The sequence below is a fragment of the Panicum virgatum genome, chromosome 6N (assembly GCF_016808335.1).
Source record: "Panicum virgatum strain AP13 chromosome 6N, P.virgatum_v5, whole genome shotgun sequence".
Lineage (NCBI taxonomy): Eukaryota > Viridiplantae > Streptophyta > Magnoliopsida > Poales > Poaceae > Panicum > Panicum virgatum.
This window is the reverse complement of record NC_053150.1, coordinates 46,670,207-46,689,381: the sequence shown is the minus strand read 5'-3', so window position 1 is coordinate 46,689,381 and position 19,175 is coordinate 46,670,207. Positions and strand designations below refer to the sequence as shown.

At 44.8% G+C, this 19,175-nt stretch overlaps 1 protein-coding gene across 1 annotated transcript; it reads right to left on the bottom strand.

Annotated features, from left to right (window-relative positions):
• Window positions 1-560: 560 nt before the first annotated feature.
• Window positions 561-18,938, bottom strand: LOC120678236 (wall-associated receptor kinase 5-like). The gene is made up of 2 exons (XM_039959379.1): window positions 17,996-18,938; window positions 561-1,651 (listed from the first exon to the last, which is right to left on the bottom strand). Exons 1-2 carry the CDS (start codon window positions 18,936-18,938, stop codon window positions 561-563), a joined length of 2,034 nt encoding a protein of 677 aa, XP_039815313.1.
• Between the last annotated feature and the right edge of the window lie 237 nt (window positions 18,939-19,175).

Here is a 19,175-nt window from a genome sequence, read left to right as displayed (position 1 = left end):
GAAACTATTTTTTCTCTTTTTTAAAAAAAATATCAAAGATGGGGAAGAGAGATGGGGAACTATTGGAGTTGCTCTAATAGAATAGGGGTAAACTGTAGCTTTATTTTCAAAAAACAATGCAAAATCGCACAAAGCAAAAGGAAGAGGCAAAATTGCCATTGGCACTCAAACAGAAGCAAGAACGCCAAAGCCCGAAACATCAAATTCTCATAATATAATCTGCTGCCTCTTGCAGCTACTAGATATTAGTAATCGACTCTGCTTCTTGAATCCTGTTCAGAGTTCTGACTATCATCTCAAGTCTGAACTGACAAGAGTAAACTCCTAAAGTAATTTGAGTAAACCGCGAGTCTGCCACAATTTACAATCTGAAGATTTTATAACTTCGTTATGTAGGGGGTGAAAGTAAAAAAAAGTGTTAGACACTTGATTTTATATATGTACAAGACAAGATCACCGAGGCAAGGTCGTTGACATCAAAATTTCTCTCTCCATACTACACCGTCTGCTGCCGCCGTTGTCATGCAGAACATTGTTGCTTCCTTCAAATGTTGTGTTGCTTAGTCCGATTTGCAGCCCTTGTACTCTAGGATTGCTCTAAAATTGTTTGAAGACTGAATCCCTTGAAGTCTCATCTCCACATGCCGCATTGTTGGCCTATCGTTGCCCTTCATTTGCACACACAGTGCTGCTATTGCAGCCACTTGCTTTGCCTCCTCTTCCCCTTCTTCGGTAACTTGCGCGTCTAGTATCTCACTTAGCCTATCCTCAGACAGGAGCTGGACAAAGTGTGCTACAAGACTAACACCATCTAGTGACATGTCAATGGTTGGTTTCTTCCGAGTCAGTAGCTCCACAAGCATAACACCATAGCTATAAACATCATTTTTCTCGGTTAGTCGTCGTGTGTAGAAATACTCTGGATCAATGTATCCATAGGTTCCTTGTACGGCTGTTATCACTCCAGATTCAGCAATAGTGATGCCTCTAGATGCACCAAAATCCGATATCTTCGCGGTTAAGCAGTCATCAAGAAGTATGTTGCTAGTTTTGATGTCCCGGTGAACTATTGATATCGAAGCCGAGGAGTGAAGATATGCCAAAGAGCTGGCGACTTCAAATGCAATTCTCAAGCGGTCTTTCCATGGAAGAGATGCAGGGCCATCAACATGAAGATGAGCATAAAGTGTTCCATTCGGAATAAATTCGTAGACTAGTAGTGGAACTTCTGTTTCAAGGCAACATCCAAATAGTTTCACCACGTTTCTGTGATTAATTTGAGAAAGGATAGCAACCTCGTTGATGAAGCCCTCAATTTCCCTTTGGATCACAAGTTTGGACATTTTAATAGCAACAACATGTTGGTCCGAGAGTATGCCTTTATATACGGTACCATGCCCCCCGCCTCCTAATATGCGAGCTTTATCAAACTTGTTTGTAGCATTCTCAAGCTCTTCTAAGCTAAAAATCATTCGTTCAGCGATGTCTTTATCTACCAGCTGTTGGAGCAACAACCCTCGATTTTGCTTGAAGAAATATTCCCTCATTTTCTTGGCTTTTCTATCCTTGAGGCTTTTTGTGGCAAAGATGGTAGCAAGGACTAACAGCAGCAGGAATATGCCAATGCCAAGCCCCATAGCAAATATTAATCCTGTGGAGATGAATGAATCCTTATTAATCTCTGCGCTAACAATTTAGTTTTTCCTTTAAAAATTTCTAAATCCATGCTAGGTTGTGACCTGAAACAAAGGTACACATTCTATGAGATTCCTACACATACATCAAAACTGAGTTTTTTTTTAATTAAGGAAAAGTTCCAGCAGTATCTAAAATGACATGTCTACATAGTGCAATATTTTTTTCTTACCATTTATCATTCGATTTCAAAATTTCATCAAGATATGTTAAACAACAGATCATACTAACAAAACCGCTGATCGCTCCACTAAAGGTACTACTTTTGACCACTTGTAAAAAAACTGTTGAGAAAGATGCAAAGTTTTAAAGTGGCCATAGCGTTTACACTCTACCTACGGATGCAAGTTAGATATATTTTGGATCATTAGATACATCATACACTAAAAAATTAATAAAATAAACTAGAATGACATTCTGTGTAAAAAAAATTGAGAGGAGAAATGAATTAGAGTGGCATACCATCGTGATTAATTAACTGATTAAAAAGTGGAAAAAAGTTGGATTTACACACTCGAACTATCGCAATAGTCCGATGTAAGGATCGTGGCCCAAGAAGGGGGGTTGAATTGGGACTTTTTCAAATTTCTAACTAGTCCTTAACCTAAACTAGTATTGCCCAATCTATAAATTTGAAACCTAGTCACTAGAGCATACTAGCACAAGGTCCTTAGGTAGGTAACCACACTATCATGATCATATTGCTTAAAGGATATCACACTCGCAAGAACAAAACCTAAGCAAACGATCACACTACCATGCAAGTTGTCCTAGTCAAACTACAAGCAATCAAAGACAAGAGTAACAACAAAAGGATTTAATTGCTTGAAATAAAAGTAAGAGACACGAGACAACCGGATTTTTTCCCGTGGTATCGAGGAGTTGACGCTCCCCCTAATCCACGTTGGAGCACCCACACAAGGGTATAGCTCCCTTGCTTCACCAAGGAGCAAGTGATCACTAAGAATGCTCTTTCTCCATCTCCGGAACGGCGAGCTTCACACCGTGTACAATCTTCTTGTCTTGGGGCTCCCACAAACACCAAGAGCTCACCAAGAACCTTCCGATCACCAAGACCGGCTAGGTGCCGTCAAACACCAAGAGTAACAAGCTCCTAAGCCTTCACTTGACCTACACTCAGTTGGCCATAGCTCAAGCACACTTGCTACACTTGCAAAGGATGGATTCTTCAAGGTTGAAGCACAAACAAAATGCTAGATCTTCTCTTGTTTGCTCAATGCACTTTCTCTTCTTCTCAAGGGTGGCCTCAAGTATTCAGGGTGTCAAAGACAACTGAAATGAGCCATGGGGTGCCCTTATATAGAGTGGAAGGAGTTACATAGCCGTTGGAAGTCCACTGCAGAAAAACCGTGAGCACCGGAAGAACCGATGGGTGTCTGTTTTGAGGCGTTGGTTCAACCGGTCTCTCTGTGTCCCAATTGTAGCCGTTGGAGTTCTGACACAGTGTCCAGGCTTGCTTCAATGCACCGGTGCATGCTCCGTAGGGGCATCGGTTCAACCGGTGCTGAAGAGGTTCACTGATTAATTCAAACAAGCTCTCTGGAACATAGGACGCTCAATGCACCGGTGCTTTGATTCCGAAGCGTCGGTTCAACTGGTGCTGAAGAGAAGTTGAAGTCCAACAAAACATGCTCTCTGGAACAAAGAACTTTCATTGCACCGGTGCTTACTTTTCTGACCATCGGTTCAACCGGTGCTATACTTGATTTCAGCCTTCATCCAGAGAAGATAGACCGACAGGGCATCGGTCCTTCCGCCAAGCATCGGATGCTCCGACGCTAGGGCACCGGTTCAACCGGTGCTGCTGTTTTTCCTGGTTTTCAGCTGAATTGACTTGGATTTCAATGTAACTTCGATTGTTTCTTCTTCCAAGTGTTGTGTTAACTTATATTGACTATCTTGAGCTGTTTTTTGAGCGAGTGTGCAAGATTTCTAAGGCCAACTCAATTTTGATCAAGCTACTAACTCATGAACCCCTCTTAATAGTACGGTCAAGAACTAAAAACTATAAACCCTATCTAAATCAAGTGTCCTTCATCTCCTTGTGACACTTGAGGCTAGAAAGGTCCTTAATCTTTGAAATTGAGTCCTTGGCACGCATGATTGTTCCGAATTGAGGGGTCTCTTTTCACATTTCATATGAGACTAAATTAAACAATAATTTTTCCTTCAAAGCACACGTTAGTCGCATATGGTTGTCATTAATCACCGAAACTTACCAATACATCTATCGGCCTAGATGCACTTCAATCTCCCCCTTTTTGGTGATTGATGATAACACAAAGTAGAGATACATAAGATATGAAATTGAAAGCGATAAACAAGCATGCATAACTTGAAATAAAGCACATGTAGGGACATGTCAACACAGAGCATACACAATATCCAAATAACATGTCCAAACACAAAATCCATGAAGATCCAAACACGCCACAAACCACCAAGCTCCCCCTATCTCTACTCCCCCTATCTATCTCCCCCTTTGGCAACAAAGCACCAAAAAGAAAGGCGATCTAATCCTGAGCTGGAGAAGGCGGGTCTTCCTGCTGGGTCCGGTGGAAAACTGAGCGGCGGAGTCGTCGGCGTCGTCGTCCGTCCAGTCGTCGTCGACCGAAGAAGACTTCTGCTCGACCGGAGTCGTCGGAGTAGCAGAAGTAGCTGGAGTAGCGGTAGAAGCTGGCGCGGCGACGATCGTGGAGTCCGTCGGAGGAGCAGACGTGACGGGAGTCAGGTCTGGCTGAGTGGGGCGCACGACGGACGGATGGAGCACCTCAGGCTGTGAAGGTGACTCGAACGTGAGTGACTGAGCCGAGGGGTGCTGGAGCTGGTGTAGGATCTGCTGCTGTCTATGAAACTCTGCACGCTGCTCGGCAGTCCAAACACTAGGCTGTGGAGCAGGGGCCGGAGCAGTAGTAGGTACAGGACTGACAAACAACCCGGTCTGAAGAAATGGTGACAACGGGAAGGATGACAAGGGTGTCTGCACAAAGCTGCCAACAGGAGGAGCGGGAGCAGTGGGGTCGAACTGGAGCTGCTGGGGTGTAGGGAGCTGAGGCTCAGGCAGTCCAGTGTGACGATACAGCTGACCGAAGCATCCCGAGAAGAATGTGAACATCTGCTGCTGAATCTGGGACTGCTGCTGTAGCTGTAGTCTCATGGCCTCCTGCTGCTGCCGAATGCCCTCAAGAACAAGTGTCTGGGCCTCCTGCTGACGAGCCTGCTCGGCCTGCATGCTCAGCTGAGCTGCAGCAAATCTGTCCTGCTGATCTGATAGCCGAGTAAGAATGGCAGCAAGTGCATCGGGCTGAGTGACCTGAGTAGTGGAAACTGGAGGAGCAGGGGCTCGTGCTGCACCGGAGGATCCTGCCTCATCGTCATTTGCACCTCGAGGAACAGTAACTGTGGGAATAAAATCCTCGTCATCCTCCGAGTCTGTGATCAGGTAGTGTGGGAGCTGGGCCTCTGCTGCTGCTAGTGAAGCGTCCTCGGCTGCTATCGGATCGTCTGCAACTCTGCCCTCAGCCAAGAACCGCTCATCCAGAACCCGCTGTGCTCGGCGCTGTCCTCTCGAGCCACGACGACCGTCTCGAGGAGTAGCAGGTGAGAAAAAACTGAAGTGTGTCCTCGAGTGCTCCAGCTCATCCATATGCTCATTCTGACTGAGCTGAGCAAGAATCCAGCAGATCCAATGAGCAAACAGATGGCGACGGTGAACTGTCATCCCATCCAAAATCACATCCTCTAGCTCGCAGATAAAGAAGTCGACAAGATTAAAGTTACGACCTGTCATGATATATAGTAAGAGCCACTGCTGCAGAGCTGTAATCCCCTCGTTGTATCCAATCTGGAACAACAAACTCTTCCTAAGAGCTAGGTGGATAGAGTGCGCCATGGGCGTCAGCCTGTCCGGAGTCCTCGGTGTGCCAGGCAGGAAGGGCTGCTGAAAGAGAACACTAATCTCCTCGTCAGATGGAACGTGAGACTCATGAGGACGTCGAGGAGGTACCGTGCTGCCATAAGCCTGATAGTGTATGAAGTGTGGCTCCTCGGCAATCTGAACTCCAAGAAAGGTAGCCAGTCGTGCTCGGGTCAAACGATAGTGCCTCTCCTGGAACATGAAGTCTATAAACTGCCGGTCCTCCTCAATAAACAGAGTGGCGTAGAAAACTCGAACCCACTCTCGAATGTATCTGGACCTCTCACTAAGTAGGGCAGGCAATCCAACATATCTCTCAAAGAGAGGAAGCACTGGAGTCCCACCTGCTGCTACACGCATAGCTACCCAGTGGAGCATCTTGTGCTCACTGATCTTGATGTCCAACTGGCAGTAGGTATGGTAAAAGGATTCCTGAAGCAGAGTATAAAAGCGACGATCAACTCCAACATCCCTCTGCTCGGGAAACCACTGCTCCGGGGTCACATAACGCAGTCTCTTGACCCTAGGTCCTGGAATACCCCTGAGATCGAAAAGCTCAACCTCGGTCAGCTCCTCACCACTGTCCTGACCTCCTGTTTGAGTGTGACTGTCGGTGTGCTGCTGCTGAGCATGACCTGCTCCCCTCTGAGTGCCACCACCTCGAGTCTGTGGACGTGAGCGGGACTCAGGTGTGGCCTGAGCTGTGTGAGTACGTCCGGAGCGACGTAACTGCTGCTGTGCCTCCCCCTGAGCCTGAGGATCCCTGATCCGAAGTGATCCCTGCCTATCGGCTGCATCTGCAACTGCCTCAGCTTGCTCTTGCTCGCGGTCCTCACGGGTGCGCTTCTTCTTCTTCTGCACAACCATCTTTCCCTTGCCCTTCTTGTCTCCTGCCATCTGACACAGAAGTAGTTTGGTAGGATATGAGCCTAAAACATGAATTCTAGTGGATATTCGTCGAAAAACCACGCTAAGGGGTTTGCAGGATCAAGAAAAGGTGTGTGCGTATGTGCGTATATGTGCATGTGTGCAAAGGATGATGTATTAATGGAATTTCACTTTGCCAAGGAGTGTAAAGTCCATACCCTTGCAGATCAGGGAAGAAAGCGAAGAAAAACCTAAGAGGCAATTCCTCGAACACCTTGAGGGTGCCTGAGCAGAGGGTGTAGAGGATGGAAGAGATCCCTGGCTGTGGCACGAGGAGGGTAGAGGAGTAGAGGAGCGCGCGTGCGAAGGAGGGGAAGTTGCTGCGGCGGCGCTGGGGATCGTGGTCGGCGGCGGCACGCGGAGCGGGCGGCGCAGCTTGGCGCGGGCGCTGGCGTAGTGGAGCAAGAGCGGTGCGCGTGCGGCAGCGGAGGGGCGACGCAGGAGTGGCGGCGGCGGAGAGGCGTATGGGCGCGGGTACAGGGGCGGCGGCGGTTTCGCAAGGAGGAAGAAAATTGTTGTGTGAAACTGACGCGTGGGGCCCGTGGAAGAGTTAAGAGAAAACAGAAACGAGCGGGCCCGCCAACCCTAAGCACCGGAAGGTCCGATGGTTCAAAGAAATAGCGTCGGTGTATCCATCGGAGCAACGTTGACCGGATCTGAATGAATTTGAAAGCGTGGTCAACTGGGGCACCGGAAGATCCGCCACTAAGCACCGGAACATCCGACGCGCATCGGTGCATCGGCAGGAGTAAGGTCCAGAAACTATGCAAGGGCCTTTTACTCCACGCAGTAGCACCGGTTGAACCGATGTTGAAGGGTCGGTTCATCCACCATTCATCGGAAGCACCGGTGGCCATCGGTGTAAATGCAGGAGGTTGTTCCAGAGGCAATGCAGAGACCGAGCCACGAAGACTTTAAGCACCGGTTGAACCGATGCAGAGAAAAACCAGGCGTCGGTTTAACCGGTGGTTAAGGAAAAATTCTGCTGAACTACAAACTCTACTTCTGATCCAAATTTTCAAAACCAAGGCCTTAAACACTCAATTTGGACCATTTTCGAGAGACAACCTCACCCCTCAAGCACTCATACTAAGTGCTCGCAAGCTTTTACATAGACATAAGCAAATTAAGATCCAAGCGAGGTTTAAACACAAAAACCAAATGTATGAGCCACTTTGCCTATGAACTTAGAGATTGAAACTTTAAGTTCGATAGGACGTGGCTCAATAGGCATGAAAGCACAAAATTGATCTTATCACTCTTGTGGAGATGATATATCATATTTAGCATGAATATCTTTCTCGAAGTGTGATTTGCTCCCTTGTGATGCTACTAACGTGATGCAATGCCAATGCAAAGCGAGAAATTAAACATGGATGCATTCTATATGACAAGCACATGCATTGCAAAATTTAAATCTATCTTGTCAAGTTTGAACCCTCGTCAAGCTTCTTCATGATGAACCATTCTTCATGCCATGAGCGAAACCAAGACCACCGGCTCATGCAAGACCCATGTTCATCACTATCTTGACAAGGTTAGACAAGCCCCTAGCACATGTACATATGAAATGCATCTATATGACAAGGCAATTATATGACGTTAGAAGCATCTAAAACGTTAAGCTCACTTCGCAACCTACAAAAGGTGCTTTCATCTAGAGGTTTAGTGAAGATATCCGCCAATTGATCTTCGGAACGAACACCACAAAGTAGTATATCATTCCTTGCCACATGATCTCTTAGAAAGTGATGGCGAATATCTATGTGCTTGGTGCGAGAGTGTTGAACCGGGTTATTAGCAATTTTAACGGCACTCTCGTTATCACAAAGGAGCAGGATCCTATCTAATACTACACCATAGTCCAAGAGGCTTTGCTTCATGTAGAGGATTTGAGCACAACAAGCCCCGGCGGCAATGTATTCCGCCTCCGCGGTTGACAAGGCCACGGAATTTTGTTTCTTTGACGACCAAGAGACTAAGGAACGCCCTAGCAAGTGGCACCCACCGGATGTACTCTTGCGATTCACACGGCATCCGGCAAAGTCCGAATCCGAGTATCCCAAAAGTGTAAAACTAGCGCCTTTGGGGTACCACAAGCCTATGCTAGACGTATGCTTGAGATATCTAAGGATCCTTTTAATTGCACTAATGTGTGATTCCTTAGGATTAGCTTGAAAGTGGGCACACATGCATACGCTAAACATGATATCGGGCCTAGATGCGGTTAGGTAAAGAAGTGACCCAATCATAGAAGGATAGAGAGTTTGGTCAACCGATTTACCTCCCTCATCCAAGTCAAGATGTCCATTAGTTGGCATTGGAGTCTTGATCGGCTTGCAATCATCCATCTTGAATTTCTTGAGAATATCCTTTGTATACTTTTCTTGATGGATGAAAGTCCCTTCCTTCAATTGCTTGATTTGAAACCCAAGGAAGAAATTGAGCTCACCGATCATGGACATCTCAAATTCCCTAGCCATTATTTCTCTAAATTCTTTGCAAAGAGTGGGGTTAGTTGAACCAAAAATGATATCATCAACATAAATTTGACATACAAATAGCTCTTCATTGATGATTTTTGTGAATAGAGTTGTATCCACCCTCCCGATCTTGAAGCCCTTGTTGATAAGGAAGTCACGAAGGCATTCATACCAAGCCCTTGGCGCTTGCTTGAGCCCGTAGAGCGCCTTGTGAAACCTATAAACATGATTAGGATATCTTGGGTCCTCAAACCCGGGAGGTTGTTCAACAAACACCAACTCATTAATCAAGCCATTTAAGAACGCACTTTTCACATCCATTTGAAAGAGTTTCATATTATGATGTGAAGCGTATGCTAAAAGGATACGAATGGCTTCAAGTCTTGCAACGGGGGCAAATGTTTCACCAAAATCCAACCCTTCAACTTGTGCAAAGCCCTTTGCCACAAGTCTTGCCTTGTTGCGAATCACTACACCATGCTCATCTTGTTTGTTGCGGAAGACCCAATTGGTACCAATGATATTCTTGTCTTGAGGACGTTCTTCAAGAACCCAAACTTCATTGCGGGTGAAGTTGTTGAGCTCTTCTTGCATGGCTATCACCAAATCCGGGTCCTCAAGAGCTTCATCTATATTTGTGGGTTCCAAGCAAGAAACAAACGAGTAATGTTCACAAAAAGAGGCATATTGACGTCTTCGAGTTCTTACTCCACTAGAGGGGTTACCCATGACCAAGTCAATGGGATGATTCCTTGAAGTTCTTGTATGCCTCTCTTGTGCTTGAGACGTTGATTCTTCTAGTGATTCGTCATCTTGATCTTGAGCTTGGGCTTGTTCACTTGTGATGTGCGTGTCATCAAATGGAAGTTGTTCTTCAACCACTTGTTCATCTTGGGCATCATGGAAAGGAGGTGAGGCATCATCTTCTTCATCGGATGACTCATCACGGTGATGTGGTGGTGTAGACTTGTCTTCATCCTTTGAGTCATCCTTGGAAGTGGCTTCAACTTGAGTTGATGAGACTTGTAGATCTTCTACCTCCTCCTTTGGCTTCACTTGCCCAATAGCGATGTTCTTCATGACTTTTCGAAGTGGTTCATCACCTACATCATCACAAGAGAAAACTTCCCCTTGGGAACCATTACTCTCATCAAACTCCACATCACAAGTTTCTTCAATTTTGCTTGTAGCACTATTGAATACTCGATATGCTTTGGAGTTTGATGAATAACCAATAAGAAAGCCAACATCACATCTACTTTCAAACTTGCCTAGGTGCTTCCTTTTCTTGAAGATGTAGCATTTGCAACCAAACACCCGGAAGTAGGAGATGTTGGGCTTCCTCCCAATGAGAAGCTCATAGGGTGTCTTTCCCAAGAAGCGGTGAAGATAAACTCGGTTGGATGCATGACATGCGGTGTTGATGGCTTCCGCCCAAAATCTTTGTGAGATGCCATAGTCATCCAACATTGCTCTTGCAAGAGTGATCAATGTCTTGTTCTTCCTCTCCACCACTCTATTTTGTTGGGGTGTGTATGTTGATGAAAACTCATGCTTGATCCCCAAGTCGTTGCAAAGCTCTTCTACTTGAGTGTTTCTAAACTCCGTGCCATTATCACTCCGGACCTTTACAACACTTGACTCAAATTCATTTTGAGCTTGCTTGATAAAAATCTTGAAGATCCCCATAGTCTTGCTCTTGTCCTCTAAAAAGAAAGTCCAAGTATATCTAGAATAATCATCAACAATTACAAGACAATAGAGATTACCGCCAAGACTTTTGTAGGTGGTTGGCCCAAAGAGATCCATGTGTAGTAGCTCCATGCTTCTTGATGTTGACAAATAAGCCTTCATGGGATGTGATGATGCAAATTGCTTCCCGGCTTGACAAGCACTACACAATTTGTTTTTGTCAAATGTAACATCTTTGACACCAACCACCATACCTCGTTTGAAGGCCTTCTTGAGTTGACTCATGCCAATATGAGCAATGCGGTGATGCCAAAGCCAACCTATGGAGTTCTTGGAGAAGAGACATGTCGCCAAGCTTGCATCATTAGATGAGAAGTCAACAAGGTAGATGTTACCATGTCGAAAACCTTTGAATATTAAGCTCTTGTCCTCCTTGCTTGTCACTACAACCTCACTATCACTAAAGGTGCATATTAGTCCTAAATCACAAAGTTGAGCAATAGATAACAAATTGAAACTAACCGACTCAACAAGCAACACATTAGAGATAGAGAGATCCTTGGTTATGGCTACCTTACCCAAACCTACCACTTTTCCTTTTGAGTTGTCACCAAAGGTGACATGTTCATAATCGCCCACATCTTCATCTAGTGAGGTGAACATCTTTACATAGCCGGTCATGTGTTGTGTACATCCGCTATCAAGCACCCAATGCTTGCCACCGGCTTTGTAGTTCACCTACACACAAGTGAATCACTTTTGAGGTTTGGGAACCCATGCAAGTTTGGGTCCTTTGACATGAGTTACTAAAGCTTTTGGAACCCATAGTTGGCGTGGTAGCTTTCCCTTAATATGAGTGCCAATAAACTTTGCCTTAACCTTGCCACTTTTAAGCTTGCTTAACAAGAAATGATTTTCATTGAATTGAGACTTGTAATTAGGAGGCAAGGTAGGAGGTGGACGAGTAGGAATTGGACACTCCCTTGTGTGATGCCCGGTGACTTGACAATGTTGACAATATGAGCCAACTTCCTTGTTGAAGCATGCCATGAGCTCCGGCGACTTGGGACAATTTTCCGGAGGGTTGGGAAAGGATCCAAGTCCATTTGTCCCATAGTGCCTTGCATTGTGGAAAAGAATCTCCTTATGCAAGTATTCTCCTCTTGTCACATTGAACATGCATTTGCTCATGCTTTCAAGTTCCTCCTCAAGTTGTTTCTCCCTATTATGGTTAGTCTTTGAACAAGAAGGAGAAGCATGATGACAAGTAATAGGGTGAGGCAACTCCACAAGATCATCACAAGAAGTAGCTATATTAACTTTGATGACTTTCTTTTGAGTTTCTTTTAGTTCTTCATCCAAAGCATCAAAGGCAAGGTCAAGTTCTTGATATTTCATATTTAAGTTAGCATAGTCAAGCTTGAGCTTCTTGTTGCATGAAGTAAGTGACTTGTTAAGCACAACTACTTCCTCATATTTAACATTTAATTCATCATGCTTAATAAGTAGCTTGTCATGCTCCTCTTTAAGTTGGTTGCTAGGAACAATGCTTGAATCATGAGTTCCTACTATCTCATTATGCCTAACAATCAACTCATTATTTGAGGCCTTAAGCTTGGCATATTCAATTTCAAGAACTTTACATTTTGATTTGTACTTCTTGATCACTTATTGGTACTCATCTAGAATGTTTTGCACTTCAATAGGAGATAAGCAATGTTCACTTTCATCACTAGAGGAGTCATCATTATCGCTCACCTTGGAGTTACCTCTTGCCATGAAGCACATGGGTGGTGGAGGTAGAGGTGCCTCATCACCATCATCTTCATCATCATGCATGGCAATTCCCACAATCTTTTTCTTGGATTCTTCATCACTTGAGTCATCATTTGAGGATTCACCATCCGTGATCCATTCTCCAAGGAAAGCCTTGACCTTCTCTTTTCTTGTGAAAGATCCTTTCTTCTTGTGGTCCTTCTTCTCATAATTTTTCTTTGAAGTCTTGTATTGATTGTCACCATCTTCTTGTTTCTTGTTGAGCTTTGAAGGCTCCGGACAATCATATGAGAGGTGACCATATTTGCCACAATTGTAACAAACTTTCTTGACATTGTCCTTGCTCTTCCGGGTACGAAACTTGTTTTTCTTGGGGTCATAGTTGTACCCTTTCTTGTTTAACCTTGACATCATCTTGGAGGTCTTCCTCATGAGAAGTGCTAGCTCAACATCACCATCTTTATCACTTGAATCTTCATTAGCTTCATCTTCGCTTGAGCTTGGTGATGGAACTTTACACTTGTTTTTTTTCTTGGACTTATGATCACTCTTAGCTTTGAGTGCAAGATCTCTCTTGTCTTGCGGTGGATCAACTTCTCCCAAGAGGAACATCTCATGAGACCGAATTTTCCCAACAACATCACTCACTTCAAGCGTTTCAAGATCCTTCTCATAGAGCAATGAGGTGACGATGTTGTACTTGGGCTTGTGTAGACAATGTAGGATCTTCCGGATGATGTCACTATTAGACAAAGGAGAAATTTCAAGAGCGTTAATGTCCTCAATAAGCACATTCAAACGAGCAAACATTTGTTCAACCAACTCGTTTGGAAGCATTTTGAATTCATTAAGTTTTTCTTTAAGCACTTGATATTTTTCTTCACGAAGCTTTTTAGAACCAACATAAATAGCTTCAAGTGCTTCCCAAATTTCATGAGAGGTCTTTTTGCTATGAACACGAGCAAAGATCTCCTCACTAAGAGCATCAAATAAAGCATTCTTTGCTCTAGCACCATATTTAACTTGGTCTTCATTCCAAGGACCGACTATAGGTTTCTCCGTGACCGCCCAAGCGATGGGATTAATAGCCTCAAGGTAACCCGCCATGCGAGCTTTCCAATAAGCATAGTTTCTCCCATCGAGCTTGGGTGGACCACCACTTCCCCCGGCCATACTCTAGGATTTTAAGCCTAAAAACAGAGCCCTTGCTCTGATACCAATTGTAAGGATCGTGGCCCAAGAAGGGGGGTTGAATTGGGACTTTTTCAAATTTCTAACTAGTCCTTAACCTAAACTAGTATTGCCCAATCTATAAATTTGAAACCTAGTCACTAGAGCATACTAGCACAAGGTCCTTAGGTAGGTAACCACACTATTATGATCATATTGCTTAAAGGATATCACACTCGCAAGAACAAAACCTAAGCAAACGATCACACTACCATGCAAGTTGTCCTAGTCAAACTACAAGCAATCAAAGACAAGAGTAACAACAAAAGGATTTAATTGCTTGAAATAAAAGTAAGAGACACGAGACAACCGGATTTTTTCCCGTGGTATCGAGGAGTTGACGCTCCCCCCTAATCCACGTTGGAGCACCCACACAAGGGTATAGCTCCCTTGCTTCACCAAGGAGCAAGTGATTACTAAGAATGCTCTTTCTCCATCTCCGGAACGGCGAGCTTCACACCGTGTACAATCTTCTTGTCTTGGGGCTCCCACAAACACCAAGAGCTCACCAAGAACCTTCCGATCACCAAGACCGGCTAGGTGCCGTCAAACACCAAGAGTAACAAGCTCCTAAGCCTTCACTTGACCTACACTCAGTTGGCCATAGCTCAAGCACACTTGCTACACTTGCAAAGGATGGATTCTTCAAGGTTGAAGCACAAACAAAATGCTAGATCTTCTCTTGTTTGCTCAATGCACTTTCTCTTCTTCTCAAGGGTGGCCTCAAGTATTCAGGGTGTCAAAGGCAACTGAAATGAGCCATGGGGTGCCCTTATATAGAGTGGAAGGAGTTACATAGCCGTTGGAAGTCCACTGCAGAAAAACCGTGAGCACCGGAAGAACCGATGGGTGTCTGTTTTGAGGCGTTGGTTCAACCGGTCTCTCTGTGTCCCAATTGTAGCCGTTGGAGTTCTGACACAGTGTCCAGGCTTGCTTCAATGCACCGGTGCATGCTCCGTAGGGGCATTGGTTCAACCGGTGCTGAAGAGGTTCACTGATTAATTCAAACAAGCTCTCTGGAACATAGGACGCTCAATGCACCGGTGCTTTGATTCCGAAGTGTCGGTTCAACCGGTGCTGAAGAGAAGTTGAAGTCCACCAAAACATGCTCTCTGGAACAAAGAACTTTCATTGCACCGGTGCTTACTTTTCTGACCATCGGTTCAACCGGTGCTATACTTGATTTCAGCCTTCATCCAGAGAAGATAGACCGACAGGGCATCGGTCCTTCCGCCAAGCATCGGATGCTCCGACGCTAGGGCACCGGTTCAACCGGTGCTGCTGTTTTTCCTGGCTTTCAGCTGAATTGACTTGGATTTCAATGTAACTTCGATTGTTTCTTCTTCCAAGTGTTGTGTTAACTTATATTGACTATCTTGAGCTGTTTTTTGAGTGAGTGTGCAAGATTTCTAAGGCCAACTCAATTTTGATCAAGCTACTAACTCATGAACCCCTCTTAATAGTACGGTCAAGAACTAAAAACTATAAACCCTATCTAAATCAAGTGTCCTTCATCTCCTTGTGACACTTGAGGCTAGAAAGGTCCTTAATCTTTGAAATTGAGTCCTTGGCACGCATGATTGTTCCGAATTGAGGGGTCTCTTTTCACATTTCATATGAGACTAAATTAAACAATAATTTTTCCTTCAAAGCACACGTTAGTCGCATATGGTTGTCATTAATCACCGAAACTTACCAATACATCTATCGGCCTAGATGCACTTCATCGGATTTTCAACCCTCAACTACAAAACTGGAAAACATATGTCATCCAACTGTCAAAACTGGGCAAATTTGGCCCTTGGGGCAGTTTTTTTAAGGTGGTTTGGTATGTTTTATAAAAAATAAAAAAATTCTAATTAATCATAAAAATGAAAACTAATTCATTTTAAATCAGACAAATATGAAAACTAGCACCAAAATTTTTCTAAAAATGTAACCTACCTATTATTGCTCTATTTGTATCTTAGTTATTAAAAAAAAAGGCATAACTACAAGCAACCAAATATTATGAACATAAAAAAATTGGATATGAATAACTGACAAATATCATGCTATTGACACCGAATTTTATCAGTAAATCCGATGTAATCTGAAGTATGGAGATCATCGGCTACTAGTGTGCATCGACAGGGATCACGTGCGACGAGTGGGCATTCATGCCGATGATTCATAAGTCTGTATGGAGTATATGGAAGGAAAAGCTAATGATTTGATATCAAGGAAGGACGCGATCAGTCAAGGAAGCTTTATTAGCTAGGACTCTACAAAAGAAAAATCACAGTCCGTGTGTCTTAATGTTTCCTTTTGTTTAGATATTTCTTGTTAGGCAAATTTTGTGTAGATATATTTTGTTCTGCAAATTTTGTGTCAATCCTAGGGTATAAATATAAGTCCCCTCTATTGTGAAAGATTTTATCACCTCTCAATCAACAAACATATTTACCTTTACGCATTTACCTTTCAGCTTCGCGCCATTGCCCTAGGAGTAGGATTAATGTAGTCCTCTGGTGACTTCTTCGATGAGTGGGGCTGCAATGGATCGACCTCCGACTCATCTGCAAACGTTGATGTTACCAGGCGAGCTAGGCCTTAACTACCGGGCGCATCGCTGTGGTTTCGTCTAGATTCATGTACAAGTTATCGGTTCTCATCATATCTTGTAATAACTTGATCCCTTGCTAGGCGTGGTAGAATTACAATGATCCTACTCTTGATTAAGCTTGCATCGGCTGATATTCTTTAATCTTCCATCTTACTATATAATCTGCTTTAATTAGCTTTTATCATGTTGAAATAAACAATAGATTATTTAATGGTTAGTTGCATCTTAATCTTGGCTACCTCTTAAGTACTGCTGGGATTGAATTCTATTGTGGATAGATCTATCGGTTGGTGATGTCTAGATTAATCTCTTGCTGCTAGCGTTTCTAGATTGCAACTACCGAGCGCATCGCTGTAGTTTCATCTAGAAATACTAGTTGTAACGTTAGTTGAAGTTTCAACGGCTTATGTCCCTAGTCATAGTGGAGCGAGAACTCAATGGTGCTCCATTTTCCATCGGCTTTTTTGCTGATAGTTTCCATGCTTTATTATCATCGATTGTGTGGGTTTCGCTTGGATAGACAATAAGCTGTTTATGCTCCTCAGGATGCTAGAATCGACCTCGTGGCCGATAACTCATTTATCATGTTTTATTTTGTTACACCATTATCGCTACCGATGCTAGGATCACATCGGTCCGATTGGCTGATTGCATTTGATTTCAAAAGGATTATCTCCATCTTATCAATTGAATGGTCAAACTGTCTGGTACGTCCGCCTACACTAGCGTACCGATTTAGATTCTTTACAACGGAGTAAAGCAGATCTCCCAGGTCTTCATGTTGGTCAACGCCTCTGTTTGCCTAAACGGCCATTTAGTCCATTTAAACCATGTTTAAGGTAACCAAAGGTCACCCATGTCAGCCCTAAATGGTGAATTAAATAGTTGGTCCTCTTAAACCGTTAAAAACCATCTAAACTATCTAAACAGATTCGAGTTAAATATGATTAAATGAATTCATAATTTACTCAATAGGAGGATTATAGCTACCAAAATCAAAACCGAACTAATTGACATGGTAGGTATATGAAGTGTTGTAGGATTTAGATTTCTTTGAAAAAGATTATTTGCTAGAATATTTACTTTTTACATGGCAAATATGTAGACTTTTTAGCATATTTGATATTTACGTACATAAATTTGTATAATTTAGTGTTACTATGCCAAACCATTTATGTCATTTAACTCCTTTTAAGACCGTTTAAACAGCCTAAACGTTAAACAAAGGGTGACTGGCTGTTTATCATTTAGCGTTTAGGATCACATTGGTCAATGCAGGGTATGTATGTCGTTAGGATTTTTGCTTCAACATATGCAAATAGATAGGTTACGTTTTTAGAGAACTTTTGATAACCATTTCTTTTTAACTTAAAATCAGTTAGTTATGTATTTTTTAGTTTAAATTATGGTATTTTTAATTCTTACAAAATGGAAAACCACCTTCTAAACCATCTAGAGGGCTAAATTTGCCTGGTTTCAACAGTTGGATGACCTATACTATCCAGTTTCGTAGTTGAAGGTTGAAAATCAAACTTTTGTGATAATTTAAGAATCTAAACTGAACTTCTCCTTTAAAAAATACCATTGGAAAGCCAGTGTCATCCTTAACTCTGCGGCACAAGAAAACAAGCATTAGATGGCCGGACTCACCCGCTGAAAGATGGAGGTGTCTACTGGGTCTCTGGCACCCATCTCTCACGTATGGGTTGCCTTGGTAACCCTCGCCGCACTTGCAGCCGTAGCCAAGGGCACCGCCTGCGGAGTCGACGCATTCGCTGTGCTTGCTGACGCACCCAGAAACGGATCTCTTCGCCGCTTCCGCGCACGTCGAGGAGTTGTCGAACGCCCAGTCCAGGATGGCCGGAGCCACCAATACGCTCGCTCTCCCAAAGGCAAGCAGCGACATCATGAGGCCGAGCACATTCGTCCTGCAATTCAACCACCTCTTCTCCACTACGACCACGGCCGCGCCCGACGAGGTGCACGGCGACGTCGCGGGAGTTCCTGTCTCCTCACCCGCCCACTGGAACTGGGTGCGGAAAGACGTGAGGCCCGTCGGGATGGACGCGTTGCAGCAGCCGACGCCATCGCACCGGCCGGAGCGGATCCTCCGGGTGTCGTCTTCCCACCAGCAGGAGGTGGAGCACGCGTTGAACGCGCGCGCCCCTAGCGGGGTCCACGAGGAGGCGCGGAAGCCGCACCCGATGTACACCAGGCGGTTCCGCCCCGGGCGCAGCACGAACGGCCCGCCGGCGGGGACGACGGCGAGCCGTGGCATGCTCGTGTTGCCGACGGCGAAGAACCAGGTGTTGGAGCGGATGCGCACCGTGCTGTTGGGCACGGATATCTCCAGCACTACTGGTCCGCCGGCGTCCCCCAGCATCAGCCTTTGTGCCACGCCGGCTCCGGGCTTGGGGTTGCAGGTCACCTTGAAGCCCGGCCGGGAGCAGCCGGCGGTGGTCCCGAAGGGGTAGGGGATGTCCAGCTCGCCGCATTTGCTCTGGCAGCCGGGCAACGCGATGTTCGCGGCAGCGGCCGCTATAGCGGTCGCCGCGAGCTGCAGCAGCGTCACGGGAATAGCCAGAGTACGCATCGAGTAGTATTCCACACCGGGCTCCGGGCTGTGCTGTGCCTCTCAGCCTGTGTATGTTGGTAGTGTTCAGCTCAGAGGCGAAGTGTGATACTTGTAGTGCCGTGACCTGTGGCCTTGGCCCTTGGGCGATCAGGAAGCGTTGAACCTAGGTTAGAATACGCTTGTTGTGACGAAAACCATGAGATCAGTATAGTGAACCATCTTGTCCCTATCCAGGAAATGGAATGCACTTTCTAC